This window comes from Apteryx rowi, unplaced genomic scaffold (genome assembly GCF_003343035.1).
Source record: "Apteryx rowi isolate R43461 unplaced genomic scaffold, aptRow1 scaffold_326, whole genome shotgun sequence".
Taxonomy (NCBI): Eukaryota; Metazoa; Chordata; class Aves; order Apterygiformes; family Apterygidae; genus Apteryx; species Apteryx rowi.
In genome coordinates, this window is record NW_020449708.1 from 365022 (window position 1) to 391142 (window position 26121).

Genomic DNA, 26121 nt, shown 5'->3' on the forward strand with positions numbered 1-26121 from the left:
GCAGCCATGCCCATCTCCTCCTCATCCTGGAGGGCACTAAACCTGTTCTTCAGCTGCAAGTCTTTGGGAGGAGTAGGAGCCTTTCTTCTCCCATGAGCAGTGACCAGTTTCCAGCCTTCTTCTACGGTGTTATGATGTACCGTTTCACACAGCACAGAGCCCTCCGGCAACTCCATTGCTGTGGGGGGTTGGGACTCCTGGAGCTGTACAGTCTCCAAGAATACCCTGTCTATCTTTTGCTCATCTTCTCGGATGCTGYGYAGCCTACTGMCCTCCTCCYGTAACTCCCTTAYCTGAYGACACAACTCGTCAACAGCAGCACACCTCCTGCAGGAGAGCTGACTGCCAGCCCAGGCCTCCTGGAGAGGCCCCAAGCACTCCCTGCAGCCTGAGACCTGTAGAGCTGCATCTACTGTCAGAGGGTCTGTCTGGGTCCAAGCCTCTGAATCATCTGCTTAGAAGCTGGGTTAAAACTGCATGGTTTTTTTTACTATTTCAGATCAATAAAATACTGTCTGTCACTTTTTCCTGGTCATCTAACAAGCACTGGAAATGCTTTGACACTGGCACAACTGAGGGGCAGTTGTCATTGTGGGTTTACAGCTCCTTCTGCTTGGAAACAAATGGAAGTACAAAAGGGGCTGGTAGTGCTTTCTGGTTCTCTTTAAGGGTATTGCATTAGGTTAAGAAGGCTGCAGAACCAGGCCTGGCAGAGCCCTGGGATGGCTTTCACTCTGCTGTGTGCTATATTGTTGTAGGATTTTTTAATGCCTGATTTAACAGGTACCTTTTCCACTGAAAACACATGATGTTCTGTGTTTCTTTCCCTGTAACCAACAAGCAGTGACAGTGAGCGCCACTTCCATCGGAAGCTGCTGGGGTAGATTCCTTTGCTGGCTGCTGCTCTATCCAGCCTGCTCTGCTGCTAGATAAACTGAGTCTATTTGATACTGAGGGCTTTTTTTTTATTTTCCTAGTCTCACTGTGATTTCTGCCAGTAACTCCAAGTGGCTAAAACTGAAGTGTGTGTGGTTTTCTTGGTCATTAAGTAGATTTGCCTTTTTAAGTGAGGGCTATAGGAATGTTAGCCACCAAATGAGCAGCCTGTTCTGAAGACATTCTTAAGAAGTGAGTTTGTATGGGTGAATATGTTGCTCCAGACTTGGTTCTTATTCTGACAGCTGACTGCTTTTCTGTTGTTCTGGGAAGGCTGCATGAAAGTGGACACTTGAAGAAAAAAGACTTAGGGTCCTTTAGACATACTTTGACGCAACTGCTGGAGTGCCAGGAATTTGTTACCAGCTGATTAGCTGTAGTTTACATAGGGAGGATTGCCAAGTTTACATTGCTGTCTTTAATTGTAACAGAGCTGGCCCCCTCGTAGAAGAAGGATCATTAGAGACAGGAGTTTGCAGCTTGGAGTTGACATCTTGCAGCTGCAAAATATCATTGTGTACAGAGCTGCGTATTTTCATTCTTGAGTGTCTCGAGTTGTGAAGTACTTTTGGCTAATTCCATACAGATGAGAGACAGAGCTGGTATGTAGGTCCACCTTTGGGCCTGAGTCATCATCCAGGAACGGAAGGTTTCGGGGCCGTAAGTCGCCTCCAGATAGTTGTTAGTGAAGAGCAGGTATGTGTGCTGTGTCTGTCTGCCCTTTGGAGCAGTCCGATGAGAGCATTTCCAGACAGCTTCCTTAGGGGAATGGAAGTTCTCAGTAAGTATTTGGAAAACATCCGCATGGTTATATTTATAAATAGGAAGCCAGAAAATACAAAGTTAGGATTCTCCAAGCAACCTTAGCTTGAACCATGAAGTAGTTGCATTCCACCTACCTGGGCGGTGTAAGTGCTCTCTGCTTTGCTGAGTAAAAAGCAAGATATTGTGAGCAGGTGCACAGGAAGCAGGTGTGCTCCTTTACTGCCTGTTGCCAGCTCTACATAGGTGGCATTGACATGCATGCAGGCTAGCCCACTTTAAAGAGTTTGAGGGCTTCTTTGGGCCACACAGAACTGCACCAGCACAGGAAGAGAAAAGGGTGCATTACAAAGAGTAAGCCACAGGCTTTAGATTAACATTATAAATACAAATGAGTTGCGTTCTTCCTGTGGTTTGTTTTTTGTTGCATTTTGTTTGTTTTGGGTTGGGCTTTTTTGAACTTAAACTTTCTGGAGTCAAAAAGCTACTGAAGATTCAATTATAAGGTGCCAATATATTAGGGAAGCTGCATTAATATTCCCTATGCTAGCTGCAGCACGCTTTCTTGTCTGGCCAGGCAAGGCGCAAGGCTGCAGATTGCGCTCCATATAGTGATACAAGACATTTCAAAACTGTTTGCTGAGACTCCTTGTGACTTCTTGCTAGAGCTATTTTCTACATGAAAACAGTCCATGTTGTTGTTGCCATCTTTGGCTCCTTGTCCTTTTTTCCTTGGTTCTTCTCTCTCCCTTTCTCTCCTTTGTGTTACCACCTCACTGTGCAGTTTCTAGGAATCTGCCCCTTTTCATCTGGACGCTTTTCTTCTGCTTACCAGAAGAAATGCAGATTCTTTCTACACCCACTGTAGCTTGCCACTCCATCTCTACTTGGGGACAATACTTAGCTCTACCCTGTGCCTCTTGACTTGCCATCATAATGCCTATGCTGATACCCTCTCCCCCTGCGTTGTCTTTGGAATGTCTGTGCTGTTCGTAAAAGACAACAAACGTCCCTGGCTGTCTCATTGCTCCCCCCCCTCCCCAAGTCTCTTTCTAAAATTTGGCTTTTCCTATCTGCTGCTGCTTCTACAGGGTTCATGCTGTATCTTGTACAAGATTATGAAACAAGTTGTGTTAGCTTTGTCACCTTTCCTGTCCCTCATTCTTCTTCCTGACTCTGTCTCCCTCTCTGAATTCAGCTTTCTTTTTCTGCTGTGTATCCAGACTTGTCTGTCATCTTTTGTGTTGAGACTGAATAGGTCTTCATAGGTGTGTGCTTCCTTGCTTGCAGTTCATCACTGAACCTGAGACACTGGCTCATTGTTCTCCACCTTACCTAAAGGTCTTTTAATTTCAATTAGTCTTCACTGAACTGTTCTCACTGATCTCTCTGCTGCTAAAACCAAGTGATAGGGGAAAGATGCAGGTCATCTAGCATCTTGTCTCAGGCCCTCTGTATTCCTTTGGACTTTGGAGCTTTTATCAGGTTTCTCACTTGCTCTTGTCACTCTCATAACTGTCCCAATCACTTATTCTTTCCCTCCCTTGCTCCTCTACCCTCTGTCATTTCAAGGTTAGTCTGCTTACCCTCTTGCCCTCTTCTGTTGTGCCATGGAGCAGTTGAAAGCACCTTGAACAGTGACAATGACTGCTCTGTTTATTTTTTTATGCCTTAAACTGATAATCCCATGCCTGTGTTGCCACCTCCAAATTTCTTCTCAGGCTTCCGTCACTACTCGTATCTCCTTTTTCCTCTTTGTGCTAGCTATCTTTTCCATGAGGATCTGACTGAATGTACTGCTTGTTTACTTCCCTCTTTTACATCTCCTTTTATGGGCAGCAGAAGAGGAAACTCTACTTTAATTCAACTGTTCACATTCTGTAGATATCCCTTGTTCCAATTCTTGGTGCCTCGCTTACTCTGTTATCTGTCTCTTCTCTACTAAGTAAATATTCATTTGTTTCTTCAAGAACTTAAATAAGTCTGCCAGCATCCTTGACCCCACTTCTCTCCAGCTACCTTCATCTCTGCCTTTCCTTTCATCTCGCTGAATGCGCATCATTAAACTTATGGTTTATTCTTGGACCCTCTCCAGTCTGGCTCTTGTTTCTTCTGTTATGCTAAAGCTAAAGTCTTAGCTTTATCCTAGCTGAAGCTCAGAAGTCTGTCTTCTCTTGACTTGAATTGACTGTTGATGGCATTGGCCCTGCTGTTCTTGAAACTGTGCGCTCTGCCTTGTGTCCTTCCTCAGTTCTTTGAGGGAGGAAGTGTAAGGTTCAAGAGGGCTTTCTCTCTCATTCATCTGCTCTCTGTATGCAGCTACAGCTCTTGCTCCAGATGTATTTCCATTTCTCCCTTTCCAGGACTCTTGACCTGTCTCTTCAGTATCTCTTCAGAGATCTGTTTTTTAGCTCTACCATTAAAAGCTTTGTTTTCAGGAATGCTATTCCTGCTGTCTTTTGTCATCCCTTTCTCAATTGTTACGGATGCTACTAACATCCTGCCAGTCATTCAGTGCTGTAAGATCTGAAGGCAGTATGCTACCTTCAGATCTGATCTTTCTAGCTGATGAATGCAGACTGCTCTGAAGTCATTCATAATCTTTCTGTGCATCGTTTCTTAAGGCCACACTTTGTTTTGTGTGAACTGATCAAACTGCAGATTGCTAGAGCAATAACGGCCTTGTGGCTGCTAGCTTTAATCAGTAGGAGGTGGGAAAATGGAGGTGGGAAAGGAAAAGGTAATCTCTGTCTCTTGGTGGTCAGCACTTAAATTAGATTGCGTAATATGAAGCTGTGCCTCACCTTTCTTACCTATGTATGCAGCTAGAACTGGTGTCACCCTGTGTTTCAGCTACCATGCTGTGACCGGCTGATCTTGTCCAAATCTTGTTCAGTGGGAACTCTGCTGCAAAGGACTAGGTTTGACCATGTTAGCTTTCCTTTTGTAGCTCTTGGCTCCCCAGTTTCTTTGCATTCAATGCTATTTGTCCTTTTCAAGGCACCTTGGGGCTTGTCTCCACCCTACCCGGTATTGTTCTTTCACTGGGGGAGATGGATTGAATCCTGATTAGCTGTGATGTTCTTTCCACTCAACTTCTCAAATGCATGACTTTTTGTTCTTTTCTATGCTTTCCCTCAGACTTTCCAGAGTTGTCTCCTAGTATCACCAAAACTATAATTATCCTTTCAAACTCTTTGAGGTGCATGAAAGTTCACTCTCTGAGGTGCGCAAAAGCTCAACAGTCTTCAGGTTGACTTGGTATCTCATTATCAAACCTCTTCTCTCTGCACCTTTCTGTTGCTTAAGCTGATAAGGCAAGAAACAGTAGGAATTTGGGGACTGATGCTATCAGCTTCTAGTTCTTGCAGCACCTAGAACAATGAGGATGCAGAACTAGAAGTGCTGACCACTCTGGGGATACTAATAAAAGGGCATTTATATCCTGCTACAGAGAAAAGAATACAAGTGAGCCTTTAGAAGGTTGCTGCAGCCCAGCATGTTCTAGCTGCACTGGAGAGAACAAAGCATAAAATTCTCCCTACAGCTTGGAGAGAAGAATGTGCGACCACCACTTTGACAATATTTTAAATGCAAAATAGTAACTTTAAAGAAAAAAAAAAATACCTGAAGCAAGCAAGCTTTGAATTCTTCAATCTCCAACCACATACCTGTTGTCCAGGACTTTGTCACAAATTTGTCAGATCTCTGCCATCTCTTACCTGGAACGATTGCAAGTCAGGCTGTGTCTAATCACTGGTATGTGCATTTTTTTCCATTTTTGTTTTGTGTGTTTATATTAAATTCTAAGAGTATTTGGCAAACAGTTATTTGTATGTTGCCATAGCAAACCTGTTATATCCGGGGGGAGTGCTGTGTGTGTATGTAGCAAAAAGTCTTTTCACTTAATTTATGTCAACAAATCTGTAGAGGATGTTGTGTCTATTGACTTGTTTGTTCCCATTATTTCAATTTCTAAAGGCACATTCTGCCTTTGATACCCATTTCTATTTTGGGAGGAATATGTTCTGTGGAACCTCCTCCTCCGCCCCCACTCCTCTTCCATTCAGAATGTCCTGACTTTGGAGTCAGTTCACGGCCTGTTTTGATGTGATTTGTAAATTGTGCTAAATTTTGTCTAAATACACTGAAATATTTAGAGACTAATGAAATCATTTTGCAAAACACTGCTGTTCTCCGGTGTTCCTCGCTTGTGCTCATTCCTGAACGTTTTGTCTCAAGCAACATCTCGACTGGTTCCTTCCCCCCTGCCCTGACCCTTACTGGTTTATTACAGTCAGAGTGTAACTTCCGTATCTTCAAGAACCAAATTTTTCAAATACAGCATTTGATACCTTGATAATGCACAGACATTATGAATTGTGCCTTTCTGTTGTTTCCCACTTCATTCAGAAACTTTTAACTTTCAGCAGTATTCACCACAGTGTAGATTTTGGGGTTTATGTACTTGCTTTTGTCCTTTCTCCATATCTGTCTTTTGCTTTTTCATTTTATTTTAGAGAATCTCCATGAGTGATAGTGTGATTAGAGCRCTGAACATTTCCTGGTGCAGGGGGAAAGCAGGTGGGAGTAGAAGAGGGCAGAAGTACGCTTTGTCTCAGTCTGTTGATGACAGTGTCGTTGGTTTGAAATAACTGCGCCATTTAATGCTGTGTTAGCTGAACAAGCTTAGTCACACTAATGATTGTGCATGCGTTTTGAAAATACTGCAGCTAGATCAATTCAGGCTGGTATTCCATAATGAGATGATCTATGCTATTAGAAGGCCACAAACCTTTTGAAATCACTTTAGACGAAATGATGGCATGGAAGTATCGGAAAGTGTTTTTAAGGAGGCTAAAACTCTTCAAACATGGCATGAACATGTTGAGACTCTAGTTTCGCCAGCACTATCTTACGCCAGCATATTTGAAAGCACAGAGGACTGTGGGGCACGAGTTGCAATGAGTGTTGGGCATTTATCCCAAATGCAATCATTTGTGTGTATGTCTTGCTTCAGGGTTTCTAAAGATGAATTCACTTTTTTAGGATATGAGAGAAAGAAGGGAAACTAGAAATGACTTGGTTCAGAAATGTTGGGTTTTCATGGAAGGCCCTTTGGGAAGACATGAAGTCGTATTAGAACAGTACTTCTGTGTGATACAGGGTGAGGAGAAGCTGCTTACCTGCCTTCTGAGAGATACCCATAGTGTTACTTGAAGGCTGATAACTCTATTTCCGTCAGAAAGTATATATTTGTGTTTTCTTTCTTTAAGCCTGTCACAAGCTCAGCTTGCTTTCCCGGCAAACTTGGCCATATGCAGCCTCCGGAAAGTTAATTCCAGCTCAGGCAAAAGCTTTGGCTTAAGACAGCCTGTGAAATAATGTGTTTAGTAGCTGCCATAAAACTTCCTTCTGTATTCTTGGCTGTTTATTCCCAGCTGAACAGTTTGTCTCTTGTGTCTGTGCTCTAACACACATAACTATTTCCCAACTCTGTTTAGCTGCATCTCGGAAATGTCTGCCTCATCCTTCTTGCGTGCTTTCTTCTGGGTGCTTGCTTAAAGGTCGAAAACGTATTAAACTAGGTGTGTGGTGTGAAATGCGTGCTTCTGCTCAACCACTGCTTCAGAAAAAGAACAGACAAGACTGTTTAAAGTCTCTCGGAACTGACTGCTTGTTTTAAGTGTGAGACGTCTTCAAATGCAAGGGTCTGTGCTATACAAAGATGATCATGGACGCATTAGTTCTGGCTTCTCTTCTGTAAAACTACTGCTAAGAGAAAAGCAGTTTTAAACCTGACAGCTGACATAAGTCTACGTAGATTGTTAGCCTGTAGCTTGAAAAGAGCAAGCAGCTGTGCCATAAGTAGTGCTTGCCTGCTTTTTGCGTTCTCTTGTGCTGCTGCAGGTGCCTGGTGCCTGCTTGGTTTGAAGCCTCTGTCATTGCTTGCCTACATCCTCCACCACGTGAGGGTCTGTGAAGAAGTGCTTCTGTGGTGTCATCTCCAGTAGCTTCAGATGTTCACCCCTGCATTGACTTTGTCCTGTTAATTGGTATCCAAAGGAGAGCAGTTGCCTCCTGCCAAACTCCACTGTAATCTGTAGTACTCTTTAAATTGAAGCTAATTTACAAGACCAGGTATGTCCTGCTGATGCTGTTGTCTGCCATTCAGTGACCTGCTCTTCTGTTATTCTTTCTAGTGCTCCTCGGAGGTCCTTGTCTCTTCCTTCCTCCTGTGCTGAGCACAGTGGTCTTATGCTTTGCAAACTTCTTGACTCCCAAGTCTCAAATAAAATGAATAACAGGATTCTACTCTGAACACTGAAGCAAATGTATGTTCAGTTGTTCTGCTTGTACAGATTCCTTGACTTAAATGCTGCTAACCTTGGCCATCTTATAAAAATGGATATGTGAGGCTTACATGTGCAAATTAATTGATTACTTTGATAGTTGGTCAGGTGTGTTCTGAAGTTAGGCCATGGTGGAGTTGTGAGAGCTTTAAGCCTTGGATCTTCTGCAGTGAGCAGTTTGCCTGGAATGGCCTAGAAATATATAGGAAGCATATAATGCCATTTAATTAAATCTTTTAGTTTGTGCTAGAAAACTGAAGCCGTAGAACTGAATATCTTTCACCTCTTGCCTGGGACGCAATCATCTAGCCTTACCTATTGGTTCTTTTCAGCATCAGTCGTGTGTTTTGTGCTGTCCCTTAGTGACAGCTGTATATTTTCAAAGAAATACTGTTAGGAAAGTGTGCAGAGAGAAAGATGCCATTGCCTATGGTGAATTTGTTGAACACTACAGTCCACGAAATAGGTTGTCTATCGGTGTCAGTACCCTGTATGTTTTGAATAACATTTAAAGTTGTGGCCCCCAGCACAAGTATGTGGCACCTACATACGATTGTGTGAGAATCTTGGATTAGTGGGTTTTTCTTTCATATTTCTAGTACTCATGCTGTGAAGAGGAGTTTGGAAAATATAAAATCTGAAGGCTTGACAGTTGGAGTCTGGAAGGTGAATTTATCACTTCTCAAAGTTGTGATTCAAAAACCCAGATTTTCATGGGACATGGCTTACGATTTGTGAATGCTGAGCACTGTCAGTAGCGGGGATATTTTTTATCCTAACAGTCTCTCTCAATACTGTTTGCTGTACTCTGTGTGTGTTTAAACCTCCTTTTCTCCTTATAACCTTTCCCTAAAGGTGGCTTAGGCGCAAGCTTTCTTCTGGTCCCTAACTGAAGGCTGCACTTACAAAACTAAACAGTCTCACCTCTTTCAAAAGATAGATAGGAGTTTTAGGACATGCTAATTCTAAAGGGAAGAGAGAATGACCGAGAGGGAACAAGGAAAAGGCTGAAGCCATAAAACTTAGTTTGTTCCTCTCTGTCTTAATGCCATGAATATTGCAAAGCTAGGTATCTTAAACCCCATGAAAAATGGGGGAAATGGTAACCCAGTGCCAGCAAGCTTAGCATGCTAATTGTGGGCCAGTTACCTGACTGATAAGAGCTTTTTAAATTTTGCCTTTACACTGCTGATGTCAAAAGAAAAGTATTTTGTAAAGCTGTAGTAAATAAAGCTTTATAACATTATTATTATTATTTTTTAATCTATCCCTTAAATTTATTCACAGGGGCCAGCCACCTGTGTAGCCTTCTCAAGAACGGGAGACTTGTTTGCTTCTGGGGGTTCTGATGAACAGGTATGTGAGTGGTTTAATTTAATAATTATGTGCCCTGTTCTTGCTGTTTTCTCTTAATACCTATGCTAGTGTACCTAGGCACCTTACTGCTTTTAAAGAGAGAACAGCTGTTTAAAAAAATGGCGCGGGCTATTAAACGTAGAGTTTTTCCTGACTGAGGAAGCATGTAAGCTGAATTGGTTGGAAGTGAGGTACATACAACAGAGGAAATATTACTTTATATACAGACCTTGTTTCTTACATGCTTTTCTGAGGCATCTGCTTCTGGCTGCTGCTGGACACTCGGCTAGACAAGTGTAAAAACGATTGCACTGAGTCAGCCTGAAGATCCGTGTAGCCCAGGATTGTCTCTGGCATCTGCCACTGGCTAATTCTGAGGGAAAAGCGTAAGGACAAGGCAAGCAGACAGAACTTCTTGCAAATAGTCTTCCATACTCTACTGATGTACAGTGCAGGGGCCTTGTATTTCATAGTTCTCAATGTTCCCCTCCTCCCACAAATTTGTCTCGTCAATCTTATTTGATATTAAGCCATCTTCAGTGCTGAGACCAGATGGTTTCATGTCTGATTGGACACACGTATAGGCTGCAAGTCTTTTGATTAATGGTAGCCTGCTGCCAAACTGTGCGAATGCTGCAGTTGCACGACTTTTGGGGTCAGAGCTGGACTTTTCTCTGCTGAGCTCCATGTGTGCACCAGGACTGAGAACGTAGGTATCTCATCCTGCTGGTACCCTTTGTGTAGAAGCTTTTTGTGGATGAAGCAGTTGTGTAGGTATCTCTTCCTTATGCTTTGGTTCTGGGTTGTAATCCGGATTCACATTTCTTCATAAAAGCTGCTGGATTTTATTTTCTGCTGTCAGTGGGGTGAAGCAAAAACATACCCAATATGTCTGTACCATCCTGAAGTGACTTGCTGTGTTCTTCATAGCTGGTGACAGTTTTATGAGCTGTTACTTTTTAATTCCTTTTTATAGACCTGCTAAGAAAGATGGCATAGCTTTCTGCGCTGTCTCTTCAAGACCACTTTTCATTTAAGCTTTTAAAACAGACTCTTTCAAAGGAGAGAGTGAGAGAAAGAGAGAGAAGAGCATCTAGTTTTTTGTCTTATAAAATTATATTGGGGTCGCTTTATTAAGGTTTGCTCTTGAAATGCTTATCTAACGCAAGAAATAAATGTGCCTTTTGCTACTGTTTCATTGCCCCTCAAGAGCTGTGGTGATGCTGGAAGTTGCATTTATATAACAATTTATTGTTATTTATTTTCAATAGGAAAGAAGACTGTTTTGGAATACAGGATTTTATATCCAGCTCTGATAGCCAAAAAGCTGACTTTTGATTTGTAGCTTAAGAGGATGAGTTAGCCTACTTTTCACCATTGTATAAAGGACATTCTTTTAAAAAGCTTTTGTTCTATCAGATCCTTCTTTTTCTTTCTATGGGTTGGGATTTCTTTCTATAAGGCAATGTTCACTGCAAATGAGATTGACTTTTTCCCTTAAAATGTCTCCTGCTACTGTTAAAATGAGACAGTGAATGGTAAAGCTTCCCCCAGAAGATCCTTTGTAAAAAGGTATGTTTATGGCATTTGACCATATACTAACTTCTCTGGAAGCTGGTTCCTTTACGGCTCAAAGCTGCATACCTTTCTGAAGGTGTGCGTTGGGAAGACTGGCTGTAACTTTCCTGTTTTTAGCTTTCGTGAAGGAATTCCCCCACTCCTGTTGGGTTTGTATCTGAAAATGCAGACAATGCTCCCTTTCATGCGTGGAGAAAAAACTTTAACGTACAATATATGTATGTATTATAAAACAACATTAGTCTTAGATTGCTAGTTTATAGTCTACGAAGTTTTTTCATTGGAATCGACCTCACTGAATACTGTCTTCTGGACCTGAGAGGAAGTAATGAGAAATAATGATAATCAAGAAAAACTCTATAGATCAGTGAGAAAGTTTTGTGAAGGAATTTGCTTATGTGAAGGAATGTGCTTATGACCCATCTGAAAAGACATATTAATTACTGAACTGTTAACTGGCCTTTTGTATGAGTCTACTGAAATCAGGAAATGTCATTTGCACTCTGTGCTGCAAATATATGTTAGTTTTTAATGTAGTTAGCATGGGTGACCCTGCTGAAGATATAGACAGACTTTAATGCCAGGTAGGGGTATGAGCAGGCACTTGTTTTTGTCATGTCTTCACTGGGCTGTGTTGCTCTTCTCTTAATCCTCACGTTAGAATATGTAGCAGTGTCTGTCTTTGTAGTAGCACCTTTGCTCGCTGTGAAGACATGATCTGTACAGTAAAAAAGCATCGTCTTTTCTTCTGTTACACAGTGGAATGGCCTGACTGGATAAACATGCAAGTACAAAAGAAAAGGCCCTGTGTATTTCATGGAAAGGAAGGGCAGAAACTGCAGAAGAAGGATTTTACTCCATAGATTTGCTTGATATGTTGAAGTGGTTAATATATTAGAGGGGGCCCGGTTCCAGCTCCTCATCTCTTCTAAAATAGATACTTATTGCATTATGGAGAGAAGGTGCCTATAAGTAGGATTTACTTTTGGTAGCTAGTTGGCAAAATAGCTTAAGATCTCTAATACAAGTTTCGAAGTACTAATCTCTCCGGTCTCTGAGAATGGCTCTCTTGGAAGGGAAAAAAAAACGAGCACTAGCTGTTTGGTGTGTGACTCATAAGTGCTATAATGTAGAACATAGTATTTTAATGTACTCGTGGCTTAATGGTATATTCCACATGTTGCTTTGAGGTTTTCTGAGTAGCCTTAGTGCCATGATGTTCCTGACCAAAGGAATGTTGGAAGAGGTCATTTTACCCACTGAGAACTCCGTTGTGCTACATCTGTGTTCAGTAACGTATTTACAAGTAACAATCTTTAGTTTAGTTCCTGAGCACCGGAACAGGTTGCCCAGAGAGGCTGTGGAGTCTCCATCTTTGGACAAATTGAAAAGCTGTCTGAACACAGTCCTGGGCAACCTGCTCTAGGTGGCTGACCCTGCTTGAGCAGGGAAGTTGGGCTAGATGATATCCAAAGGTCCCCTCCAATCTCAACCTTTCTGTGATTTGATCAATGGTAAAACTGCCTTTGGCAGGCTTTTGTGTGCATCTGCTGTCTCTTCTCTGATGTGGTGACAAAATTGACCTTTAAGTAAAGGTAGACTGAAAGTTTTGATACACTTAACTTAGCAACTTGCCTTTCTTCTGCAGGTGATGGTATGGAAGACTAACTTTGATGCAGCAGATTATGGTGATGTGCTGAAAACACAGAAGTCTGGCGCTAGTGTGGATGGGACCCATCACAGCCTGGTAGGTCAGCATAACTTCATCAGTGCTGACTGTAGGCACTTCAATTTCCATAGCTTATTTTCTGCTACAGTAGTGCAAGAATTTACATATTCAGAGTTTCTTTCCTGAAAGTTTTCTGTAACTTACAAAACGTGACTATTTCAGGCAATCAAACTATAGAGCCATCTTATTTTTTTGGTATGAATCTGAGTTGTAGGAAGTCTGTTACTAATGAATCTGGTGTTGTTTCTGTTTTTCTGTAAAGTAAGTATGATTAAAGAAAATGATGTATAACGATATGTTAGAAAAAGGAGAATACATGTAGTGCATATATATGCATTTTTCACCACATTCAAGAATTTGTGGTAGGCTTGGACAATGTTATACCTGAGGAAGCCCAGACATTAGTAACAACTGAAGTCAATTTTGAAATGAAACGTTTAGGCTGCTGTTGGTCTTGAAAATAGATGTTCAAAATATTTTTTCATTAATGGCTAGCAGAGGCAAGGCATCTGTGCAGAGACTTAACGTAAGTTAGAAATAGGTGGCATAGTGTACTAGAGCTTTGTTCCAAAATATTTGGAGGCATCAGCATCAGTACACATCCCTTCCCTGAATCATGTGTGAAAAGACTATTCCTAATGGATGAATTCACCAGCTGAATAAATCAGCGTGATGCACCTGGTATAAGTGTAGTATTGATGTTGGACATCATGACTATTACAAAAGTAACAGTTTAAGGTTATTGGCTATATGAATTATAATTTTTGCACACAGTGATGCTTCACTTAAATTTTTGTATTGCGTTGTATCACTCTGGACTTTTTTAGTGTTTGAGTATACCTGTAGGATTCTGGAATACGTTGTTACAGTGGCTGTATTTTGGTACATCTGCTTCAATGTGTGGTAAGCTAAAAATTAGATTGTGAACTAGTAGGTTTAGGCATCTGTGGTGTGTCTTAATTGAAAGGTAAGCTTCTAAGTGACATCTGTTGCTCTGTGATAACATCCATAATCTTATCAGCTTAGCTCTTCTTTACTGGGCTGCTAGAATATGTTCTCTCTCAAATATAGTAGCATGTTTACTTTAACAGGACTTCAGTCCGTTGCTAGAAGTGCTGGAATAGTCATAGTATTTTGTAACAGACAAGATTCTAGTGTAACTTGTTGCAGCTGTAAACCTGATGCCTTACAACATGCAGTGCTCTGTCAAGAGAAGCCATGAAAACAGAGAATGCAATGCTGGGTGAGAAGGAGAGAAACTTAGAAAGTGATCATAAAAAGAGGGAGGAGGTAAAAGTCTATATTGGTCTTTGGCTAAAACCGACACCTTCCTTTCCCTCTTCTCCTGTATCCTAACCCTAAGGTTTTGCAGGCCATGAAACCAATGACATCTTTGTTTATTAGCCCATTGAGCTGGACTAACTTTGAACTCTATCTGCTTTAATTTCAGATATTCTGCATAGTATAATTCTGGGCTGAAATGTAGCAGAGACAGAGAAAACCTTTATGGAAGAAATACCATTTTCAGTAGGTAGTATTCCTAGCAATAGCATAAATAATGTTGACAAGTTATCTTCTAATACAATATTGCAGTAAGATTACCCCAATCTGTACAGCTGTCATTACCAGAACATGTTATTCAGTGGTAATTTAAGGAAGGGAAAGAAATGCCTTCTCTTCTAAAATTTAGCTAATTCTGGAACCTCTGTCAGCAGCTGGTAAGACGTGTATTGAAGGTAACTTTTTAACAAAACCCTTGAATAATGACTTCCCCACCCAAGCATCTGTCTTTCCTCAAACAGCTGCATTCCCCTGTGGAAAACAGCTTACTTGGCAAATGTCCCGTGGATGCTGATGGGACCAACTTTTTGTATTTGTGTACTGCTGAGAAGCAAGTCCACGTCATGTATCGTTGATTGACAAGGATTTGCTCTACTTGTGCTTTGAGCCCATGGGAAGCCGAGAACTGCAAATTCCGAGGGGCTTAATAAGCTGGGTTGGACCAGGTGTTGTGTTTTTAGAGAGGGCAGAGTGAATCTGTGTTGAAGCGTGCCAAAGAGGCATACTTTGTTCTGGGGACCTAAATTACTTCAAAACAGTATTTGAACTGACACCCAAATGCCACCTTTGGCTTGGGCATGCAGCATGGGAGCTGCTGTTCCCATTGGTAGTACCTGAATAAAAAGCGTGGGAAAGTTCTTGTATTACATGTAACTTCTGGAAGATCAAACTGAGAGTGATAGTCAGTGGGATTTTTCTTTCATATTTATTCCTGGGGTAAATGTGGTGTTATCTTTTGGTCTGAGCAGTACAAATGATGCTTTCAATAGATCTTCCAATTTAGCTATGAGCATGAATGGGGACCTGTAAGTTAACCCTCTGACTGCCTTCAACAGTAAAATTGTCCCTGGTTACATAGCAGTGGTGGAGGTAGTAGCAATGGGGAGCTCTGTAGGTGGTAGCTGGCACAACTAAAATGGATCATCTATTGATGCAATGCAACGGTGCGATCTCTTCTGTGCAGTTTTCTTGCCTTTCATGAAGTGGTTAGGAACGTTGTTGTTTTGCCTTGGAACTGTAGTGCAGCTCTGTTCTGCTATAAAGAAATGGAGTTTTAATTCCTGTTTCTTGTGCTACACAGTCTGATCTGTGCTGCCAAAATCAAGATAATGTTAATTTTGGGGGGTATCAGCCATACTGTGGCTGTCTGCTACAAGAACAATCGTAAAGCGTGCGAAGGTAGGGCCTATACAGTCTCTGCTAATGGCTGACTAGACTTAATGAGAATGTGGAAATGTGAAGACAGACAGTCCTCAGTATCCTTGTATTTTAGTTTATTAAGAATGCAACACTTCAATCAAACTGTTTTAATATAAASTTAGAAGAGGAAGATACAGAATAAACAATGTAGTCTAAGAGCTTGTATTGAATCCCAGCGATTAAGTTTAATTTTAGAATTTATATGAAATGTTCTTCATTGTTAAAAAGAGGCTAATAACTCTGAAAATGGCTTGGCTTATTATTTTAAGGAATGTGCATATAAATGGAACATGGAAACTTTGACTCCATAATAAAGTGTCCATTCATGGCAGTCTATTTTTTCTTTCAAGTAAAGTTCTTTTAGAAATGTGTTATTTTAGACTCCTTTTAACAAGCACTGTCACTGCTACAACCAACTGTAAGAGTTATTTGACTGTATAGTCCTCTTCAGCAGGGCTTCATTTTGTTTTAAGCAAAATGTTTGTTTTTAAAAATGAAATACTTATGCAGGTGGGTTTTGTGTAGTTGATGTCAGCTTTATTTCTCCTGCTTCTCTCCCATCAAAATCGGGCTTAAAACTGCAACCTGTGGTTTTGGATTCATGCTGAAGTCACCCTTTCCTTCAATGAAAAGGGAAGCTGCTTCATCTCTTCCTCCACTGCCGTGTTGCTGTGTCAAGATTCTGCTTCTTAAATAAGACAGAGATTTTGCAGACATACTTTTAAATGTAGCTATACCCCAAAGTCATGACTGTCAGTGCTCCTTTTCAGTACTCTTTAAATATGTGGACATTACTCTTGACACATCTTGAATCACTATTCACCTTTTACCGAAGTCAAAGAAGGTACTTTTTTCCGAGGAGACCGTATGCTGTGATGTATAGTTGTGGGATTCCTCCCCACCCCTTAAGCATTGTGAAAGCATAAATACTAATCAAAACAGTGGCTATGTAAATACACTCCATTTTGTATCTAGTTTTTCATGGAGAGAATCAGACTAATGCGCAAGTGCTAAGAAAGAGTAACTGAATGCAGATGTCAAAATTAGCTTGGCATTGAGATGGGTAAGAAGAAAAAAAGAATCCTTAGTAACCAGTGGGATAAAAGGGGCATGAAATACTGTCAAGGTTGATGAGTTTGAAAACAAACTTGCTCTAAAATGATTTTCATTTCAATAGGTAGATGGAGATTGCAGCCTTTGGAAGATGCTAGTTTCTCAGGCAGTTGGTTAATTATGGTTCAGTGTATTGGGCTTGTTTGCAGCAATAGGTAGGAGCTGGAAAGTTGCTCTGCCCACCTGCTCGTGTTTTCTGTAAATATGAGGTTTGGGAGATCCATTTGTCCCTGCACATGGCAGTTTTACTTTCAAAGCAGGATGGAAGTGAAAGAGAAGGCGTTGATGAGCAGCAATTAGTCATGACTATGGTAGAGTAGACATAGACGGGAAAGTGATAGTGAATACTAAAGCTGCTGCTACTAAGTATTGAGTAAGCGCCTGGAAACCCCAAGTTCAGGGGCAAGCACCCCTGCATACATGCTCTCTGAAGCTCATGGGAAGAAATGAAGTCTTACAGTCCTGTGCCTTGATCCTATTAGCATTTGGGTGTTTGCTTTGATCTAGATGCTAAGGAGTCAGAGTAAATTCACACTTTAAGCTGAAATATTGAGAGGTGAGGACCACTAAAGGAAATTCAAGATATAAAGCATAGATTTTGCATGTGATTGCATATATATGGGGTCATATGCTTGTCCTTGAGGTCAGCAATTCTGTGTGAACTGTATAAAGAGTTCTGTAGGATTAGATCAAAGAACATATTTCACAACATATCAGATCCAAGAACATTTACTTGAGATATATAGTCTTTAATCCTACAGTGTTATCTTTCCAGAGAGTAGGTAACCATGTTTTATTTTGGGGTTTTCATGATGGATTTTTTTTCTCAAATACAAGGAAAGCTTTCTACATGCGTTTACAACTGACATGAGCGTAGAAGAACATTTATTTCATTATGTGATAGATTTGCTGCTATTGTTTGACTAATTCCAAGAAGACTGTGTATGGTAAAGTCTTAGGGACAAATGCTGAACAGTTGATGTCACATCAACAGTTAAACGTTTAGAAAGTGCTTGGGTGTTTATCTAAAGCTACCCTGAAAATGGTGAATAAAAGAAGTGTCTTATGAGCTAAGTTGGTGAATATAATTTTTCACACAATGTTATGGAAAATAGGAAATATAATTGATGTAGAGACTCTTTAAGTCATGCTTAAATATAGGCCTTCCTTAGGCGTGTTGTAACTCCTCGTGGAGAGTACTGTATTGCAAAGAATGAGGCTGATGAGACTTTCAGTCTAAGCTTCTGAAGCTCTTTTTGCTGTTGTATTTAACTTTCTAAGAAACTTGTTTGAAACTTGTTCAGGAGTCAGTACCTCAGAAGCAAAACTATCTTTAATGGGGGTGGCTTCAACTGTCCAAAAGGCAGTGATGGACACGGTTTAAGTGGTGTATGTGGTTTGTTTGCTTATCTCAAATTCAGTGGATGCTCGTGAGAGAGGTAATAGGTACAGCAGAAGATAACCTTACAGGAGATGATGGCAAAGTGTGTGTGTCTTGCCACTTTGGTTGTGGATTCTGCAGCCGTGTAACCTAAACATACCCTGTACATGGATGCAACATTATTCTTCCTGAGAGAGGTCTTATATGTGCAAATTTTTGGTTTTGTAAGTAAGCTGTAGGATTAGTCTAAACAGTACAGCCAGCAGGTGTGTTAGTTACCCTAGTTCAGAATGACACTGCTTACCTTTCAGCTCCTGGTGTGAATCAGAGAGACCCACTCATGTGAGCGGATATGAGACAGCCACAAAAGCAGGTAATCCTGTGGTATGATGGTTTGGGAAACTGAATTCACACAAGCAGATGTGCAAAGTTCCTCTGTGTCATTCCTCTGCCAGGAAGTGTTTCTGCTCTTTTAAAATTCAAGAACACAAATGTGTTAAATATCTTGTTCTTCTTAAGATAAATGGTACTCAATTGCAGAGTTACCGAATGTGAGAGCTAATGGCACAGCAGACATAGTCATCTGCAATGTGAACAAAGTGAAGCCTTGGAAGACCACCGCTTTGGCAGATGGGACTTTTAAATGAAAGGTAAATAGCCCCTGACTCCTCAAATGTGTATTGGTTTAGACAGGCATTCAAGCGTCTTTCTGCAGTACCGGATTTCAGTTTTTCTTCAGAAGGCATTGGATGATGCTTATTTCTTCCATGTCTGTTTTTTCCAAAATAATTTTGTTGAATAGGATTGGAGACTAACTTCTTGTATAGCCCATGAAACTTTATGGGGAGATTGTCATTTCAGCATGGTTCTCCCTGTTTAGTTTGACTGGGAAATCCTTCCTGAGCAAACTAGAGCCTGAATAATTATCAACTATAATGAATTTCCTGAAGAAAAGGGTGTTGTGCCCTTTATGTTTGCTGTCTCAGTAAGTACACTTTCATATAACTTCAATATTGTTTATATTCTCTGGAAACTAATTTTTTCTTTGAAAAGAAATTGCTGTAAAAAYGTGTTCTCACAACCATGATAGTTCATACTTAAACTATTCTTAAAGAAAAGTATGCAAAGAAGTGACCATCGAGTTTTCTTATGTCTACTGAAATCTAGCTGAACTTCTGTATCCAAATCTACCTGTCGGCTTTGCTCCCTCTGTTTCGTGTTTTCTGACCTCGAGTGCCTTCTGTGCTTAGCCAGTGGTCTCTGTGCTGGCTGTAGCAGTTCATTCTGTTAGCCAGTCATTCTTTACGTAAATAAATTCTTCTGGAATTACTCATATGCCAGATGTGCTTTTTCACTTCTGACCTTTTGGCTTCCAAATCAGTAACTGTCTCTAATTTTGGTATCCATTAATACTTATGAATGCTTTTGTACTTTTTTTCTTTACTTTCTGTGCAGTCCCCTCCTGGGAAGGCAGTTTCATGTAGTTCAGCACCCCTTGTGCTATTAAGAACTGAAGAGCTGCAACTCTGTGCCAATGAATGTGAATGTGCTGTAGTTTGCATCTGCTCCCCCTCCTATTTTATTTTTTTAAGAGTTGGAAGGGAGGAATCTGGTAATCAGCAGCAGGGGATCCAGCCTTCAGTCTTCCAGTTAAATGTGGTCTGCAAAACAATTTTTTTTTTTTCCCCTTCCCTGACCTGCTTCTTGTCACTTTATTTCCCTGGGGTCTCTCAGGAGGATGTATTCCCACTCCAGGAAGTTTTGTAAATAGCGAGTCTTGGTCGTCTTGGAATAGGTATGGAGGTTATTCACTTAAGAGAACATTTGTGATAAGTGCTCAAGATGTCCATGTTTCCACTGCTTTCTACTTTGCTCTGCCGTCCAAGCAGAAGTTTTATAAGGGTTGGCAGCAGTCTTACTAGAACTGATGAGAAGATGCCAGCAAGTGTCAGGAACTGCCTGAAAACCTCTGCCCCAAATCTTCCACAAGCAGTGCAGTTGCAGACAGTTACTCACAGCTGCCTCATTTTTACTCTGCTTTTCACGGAAGCAAGCCCGCTCTTGGAAGCCTATTGTAACAAGTGACCTTGTTGCATTTTTATGGAGAGGTGCGAGGAGAACGCAGAAGAAAAGGCTTGTACTTTTCCCTCCCTCTTTGGAATGTGGCTAAGGGTGGTCTTTCCCTTGACCTGTGCCTGAAGAGGCTGTATTTGTAAACTATTTGAGATCCAGAACAATGACATTTCACTACTTAAGACTTTTTTTTCTTCTTTTTTTACCCAAAGCATGTAGTAGCCATTTCTGTGCAGGAAGTGTACTCCTGTGGTGTCTTCTTTCCATCTCACTGGGAACTAGAGCTTTACAGTGGGATAAACTCTAACCCCAAAAGGTGCTGGACACTTATTTGACTAAGGAGCTATCTTGGTGAGAAAACATGGCAAGTCAGGAATGTGTGCTTGATCTTTTAATGTCTGGATCAACATTCTCATGAACTCTGGAAAAATAATCATTCTTCCCATGGAAGACTGGTATAATTAGTAGGAATTATGGTTAGCATGGGCCAGAGAAAGTGCACTGCCCAAGGGCTAATTCATTTATAAATACATGTATTCTTGTTAATAACAGAGATACAAGCTTGATCTTATATTGTATATTTACAGGCTTATCTGGTATTTCTTGCCAAATTTTGTCTGATCCCCTTTATCCTGGTACAAATAATCTATTTCTGATCCAGAACATCAGACACGAAGGTATCAATGTTGTATGGTGTTGCTGCACAGTCCCTTGTGGGTGGCCACTACTGAGTGGGTAACCTCTCAGATTCATCATTAAAAAGACTTGATCCAGATGAGCCCTGCAGTCCATCTCTAATTCATTGAAGAATGAAGTCTGGCAACAGTACCAGGTTTCTTCATATAAGGAAGCCTGAATTTATCTAAGCAGAATTGTTTAACTCTATCAGTTTACTGTGCTCTTTGTGGAGTTTCACTGCAGATCTCTGACTTTCTGCATCTTAATTTGATTGGAAACTGCATCAGAGCCAAATGAATGTTCTTCTCTCACTCCATGAAATCAGTGTCTACCTCATGAGTAGATAAGAGCGGAGGTTCTTCCTGGAAGATATTAATTGTTAGCCCATTAACAGTGTATGTTACAGCTTTTTTTGTTGTTGGATAAAACTGAATTTTTCACAAGCTAATGGGGTTTGTCCCTATGCTGCTGCTCTTTCCCTGAAACTCTTGAGTTTGCTTCTCTGAAACAGTCAATGGAGTTAGGGAAGGATGTGCAGGACAAATGAATGATTTTGAATTTTAACACTTCTTGCGTCTCACTGCAGACTGGTTATCAGGGTTTTTCCATCTTGTATTAACAAACAGCTTAGAGAGGCAAAGGTGGGATGCAGGCTTTGTCAGCTTGACTTTCAAAGGTTCTCTGAATGACTTGTAACAACTTTGCTGATTAGTAGATGCAAGCAGCCGTATAGTTACATCTGTCTTCTGCGGTGTTCTGGTTTGACAAGATTTTTGCAGAAATAAGAGGATCAGATTTTCACTTTTCTCTTCTTACAGTGAGTGGGTTTGTTCTTTGGTTAACAGTTGATGCTTCTAGTGTGTTAAGATTCTTGAACAAAATAAGGCAAGTCATGACAAGGCATTATGGGTCAGAATAAAAATTGCCTTTTTAGTTTAGCACCATTTCAGGCTAGCTGATGTAGATTCGCCCACTTATGTTGCTGCTGTATGTGGCTTGTTTTAATAGTTGAGTCATAATTCGGAGAAGAGACAGAGGCAAGATTTTTATTTATTTCCAAGCTGCTATTCTGTGTCAGCTTTGAGAGATGAATGAAGACGGCTTCAAGCCTTAACAGTTTAAGACTCTAAATTTTTCTGCTAAAATCTAAACTTGAAATGAGTGAAATAACAAATGAGCACATTGTTGTTTTGTGTTTATAAATATATATACTCTTTCTTTATATTTTGATATATATGTGTATATGTATATTCATATATATTGCTTCATTACAAAGAGATGAATGATTCTGATGAGCAAAATGACATAGAAGCTGTTGTTCATACTTCATGGGACCGCTGTGTGTGTTTGCTTTTTGCTATGGAAACTGTTGCTTTTGGTGTTTTAAAAAAAAAAAAAAAAGCCCATAGTTAGCTCAAGACTGAAGATAAATGCTTTCTTTGCTTCTGTGTTTGGCAGCTTTTTCTTTGGGAGCTTCCCCAAAAGCGGCCTTAAACAGGGCCAGAAAGCAAGTTTGAAGTAAGCAAGCTTGATGTTCATTCAGTGCAAGTTCTTTTGACGGCTTTTGTGTTTATATTTCTGTTCCCATACTACCTTGTTTCCATACAAAACTGTCCCTTCGGTCTTGTTTTTCGGTGACTTTATTCTCCAGGAGCAATATGTTAGGATAGCCAGTTGAGCATCATTTGTACAGCCAAGCTTAATTATTCCATCTTAAATTCCCCCAAAACCTCTTTGCACCTCTTAACGAAATAGTAGGGACAGTGGGAGGGGGGGAATTGGTCAAGGGAGGTAAAATGTCTAGGAAAAGACAAATCTGAAATATTGAAGGTGAATCCTGCTGTTAGCTTTTCCTTCTCAATAAATACAGAACTGCTTTATTTTTTTTAAAGCAACTGATAGCTGTTTGTTTTGCCTGTCCATAAAGTTTTCTTTTTAACCAGGCTTTCAATGTGTGGCATCACTGTTTCACATCTTCACTCATTACAGAAATGCCATTGGTGTTTTTATAAACGTAATCCATGCAAAGTTTTCCAGTATGTGTTCTCTGTTTGAGGAGGTTTTTTTAGCTATTTAAAATGTAATTCAAATGGGAAAGGATTTGAATATTACATTAATTAGTTCTCATTATTTTAGCCTTATTCCATAGTGAGGCAGTGAATTAATACTGACTTGCATTACTAACTCGCTATTTGGAAGTGCTAGCTCTGTTATCCGTTCTGCCAGGACTGCGATCTTCTCCTCGCCCCCCTTTGCCAGAGCTTATTAGGAGCTGTGACTCCTCTTCCTTCAAGTGCCGGCTATACTCCTGTTTGGAAATCAATGCCAGAATCTACTTTCTTCAACTTTGGCATGAAATAAAGAATACACAGCACAGAAGATGCCAGCTGTATCTCAACCGGCACACAGAAACCACTGATACCATGCTGTAGTGGGGCTTGGGACAAACCAACTGAAACACGTGGACAGCCTGTAGCTTGGTTGCTTTTGGCAGATATTTGTTACCTTATCTTACCTCAAAGAACATGATGGTAACACTTGTCTTAAAAAAGTGACATTTATTGAAGATAAAGATAAGTCAGAGAAGCAACAGTGAACCAGAAGAAGTTGGTAGATGAAATGAGGAAGTGGGGAAAGAAGGCTCATTTGAAGGGAAGAGGACTAGAGTGAGAATCTGCTCTGGGCCTAAAAACATGGAATAGCGGCACTTTCAGAGATGGGATTCTAGTGTTTTTGTAAGCAAGTATAAAACCCAGTCCAAGTGCAGTCTTTTGTTTTATGAATAGGCTGGTTTCATGTATGTTTGAATACTGTAACTGGCCAGTAGTTGTCACCTCTATTTCTTTCCTGGCACCTTAGTCAGTAGAGCTAGATTGTATGATGAGTCTTCATTTAAAATACATAAACCTTGTACCGTCTGCCTGCCTTTGCCAGCGGTCCACTTAGGTGTTGGCACAAGAGTGCCTTGGGATTTAAAGAGATTTGAGATATACCTATTAACCTTTTCTTTTTTTCTTCCTATTTCTGAGGGTGATTACAGAATTAGTATTTATTGGCCTAGGAAAGGACATGCCCATTACTATCGGTGTGGCAAGTGTAAATGTTTTAACTTGGTATTTTTACTGGCACCAGTGAGGAAAAGGAGTCTGTCAAACATTTCTGGCCTCTTGCATATCTAACCCACTTGCCCCTCGGTGTGAAGTAGAAATACACATGAAAATAAAAGGGAGGTAATATTCTTTTTGCCTCCTTTCTCTTCTTTTCTTGCATTATCAAACGGAGTGCTAGGATAAGAGGTGAGCGGAGACGAGCTGTGGGTCTGTGAATTGTTTCACAAAACTAATTTAATGTGTCTTAACCATAGCTGTTACTATATGCTGATCTGGAGAGTAGACATGGAATAGTGCCAGTCTTGCAGGTATGACTAGTCCAGAAGTTGCAGTGCCAGTGCTACCTTGAAGAGAAAGGCTTTCCAATCTAGGGAAATGTGTTTGGACTTGGATATCCATGTTCGGTCCATGCTATTTTGTACTTAGCAGGGAAGGAGTGAGGTTGCCTCCCTGTTCTTAATGGGTCCTCTAAGGCAGCATGGTGTACTCCAGCTGACCTTCCTGCTGAGTTTACCTTGCAGCTAATGGGCTTCCACTGGATGTCACTGTTGCTCTCTGTGAATACGGTTAAAATATCATTTTACCTGTGGCGAAAATGACTACTTGAAACAGAAGAAATGTGCTGGTATTTCTCCTTTGTTAGGATTAGCAGAATTGGGATTCAAATAGACAGCATACGCTACCTTCCCCCCCTCCAATCCTTTCCTGTTTTTAGTTTTAGCTAAGCCATTGAATTTAGTTGCCCTTGCTGAATAATGCATTGGATTTATGCATTGCTTAAAGGCAATGCCATCTTTCTAGATTTTTAAAAATTAATTCTTGGTGTCATATACTATTCTTTTAATGGGGGGGGGGGGAGGAAAAAATATGCACTGCAGAACTTAATTCAAGTGACTAGAGGTAAAGTTGAAAAGAACCCTGACCTCAGTTCCTCTCTTCTGGTGGGGAAGGGTAGGAAGAGAAGGGAAAAGGAGAAATATTTCATCTAGATCTAATTACAGGAATGCTACTCTGTACTAGTAGGTGTAAAATTTTCAGGTAGGTGGTAATCCTGGCAGTGTGTCTTCTAAATATCAGCATTTAGAAAGCTAAATGGCATTTTTGCCATTGTCCATCGGAGTTTTACTACTGATGTATATGTATTCTGTAGTTCATATTTGCCCCCCCGGATCAGTGTGGTAGTAGCTGGCTCGGATGCTGTTTGGTTAGAACCGTTTTCATCAGAGGCTTCAGAAACGGACTCTGGAACGAAGGCGGCTGAATTTCCCCCTTCCCCCAAGTAGTTGCACTGTGCTGTCTTTAAGTGGTTGCTATAAATAAATCACTTCTGTTTTCCCTTTGTCACTAAGAGCTGTATTGTATTCTAAAACTGCTTATCCATTCTTCCTTTAATGTTCAGCTGCTTCTCGCTATACTTCCAGCGCTTAATAAGCAGATGTTGTAATAAGATATTTAATGGCAGATACATTTGTTCAGTTGTGCTGAATAAATCATGCACTTGAACTCTGACTAAAATAGATTAAACCTCTACAGCAGTGTCATTGTTTCTGGTGCCCTTCCCCAGCGCTCATCTGGCGCTTTACCTTGCAGTTGAGTCAGATGGGAGCACAGGTGCCTCTTTGTGCAATCGTGGTGCTTGTCAGTACCGAGACAGTCGTGAAGCCAATGCATATTTCAGGGCTCTTTCTGTATTTTTGCAATTTTTTTTTTAATCAGCTTGAATTTAAAATTGGTAGTGGCTGGCTCACCACATGCTTTATGCTGCTGTTAAGACCAAGGTAGCTGTAGTTTGGTCAGTGATGGGGTTTTTTAGTTGTTGTTCATTTTTGATGGACAGTAATGGGGCTATTTTAGCCCCCTTTACAAAACTGGAAACAGTTTCAATCTGGGGGCAAGTCAGTTCTTCCTCGTTTGGGTGCATGTTTTCTGTCAAGTGTACTGCCCGTTTAGGCAGTGATAGGCACAGGTTGTAGTTTGGCTGTTAAGGGAAAGTTTCTGAACATTTTTGGCTTCCCTTAATACGTCAGGGCAAGGCTTTCCCCAGAAACCTACAGTGATGCTTAGCACTGTCAAATTCAGAGGATGCACTAATAGTTTAATAGTTAAGTTTATTGCCTAATAGTGAGTGCAGCTTCAACCAGTGTCACTGCTGTATTTGAACTGTGACAGAAGTGCAGCTAGTTGCTTATGGAGGATAACCTGTTGCTCTGAGTCACTGTACAGGCTCTTTCCAATTTTTTAACGAAGGAGTGTTTTCTTTAGCTCATAAAAATGTTTAAATTTGTCGTTGTC

The 26121-nt window shown here is 40.7% G+C and overlaps 1 protein-coding gene across 8 annotated transcripts in view; it reads left to right on the forward strand.

Annotated features, from left to right (window-relative positions):
- The window catches only part of POC1A (POC1 centriolar protein A), a 106721-nt gene that overhangs the window by 22507 nt on the left and 58093 nt on the right, over positions 1 to 26121 (forward strand). For 5 of the 8 annotated variants that reach the window (XR_003254467.1, XR_003254468.1, XM_026071496.1 and 2 more), the window contains 2 exons: positions 9339 to 9407; positions 12634 to 12732. Coding sequence is in view for 4 of the 8 variants with exons in the window: in XM_026071496.1 (XP_025927281.1) it covers positions 9339 to 9407; positions 12634 to 12732 (168 nt within the window). In the remaining 4 variants the exon portion in view is untranslated. Of the gene's footprint in view, positions 1 to 9338; positions 9408 to 12633; positions 12733 to 18279; positions 18342 to 18524; positions 18619 to 26121 lie in introns of all 8 variants that reach the window. The other 3 variants (XR_003254469.1, XR_003254470.1, XM_026071495.1) reach the window with 3 other exon arrangements.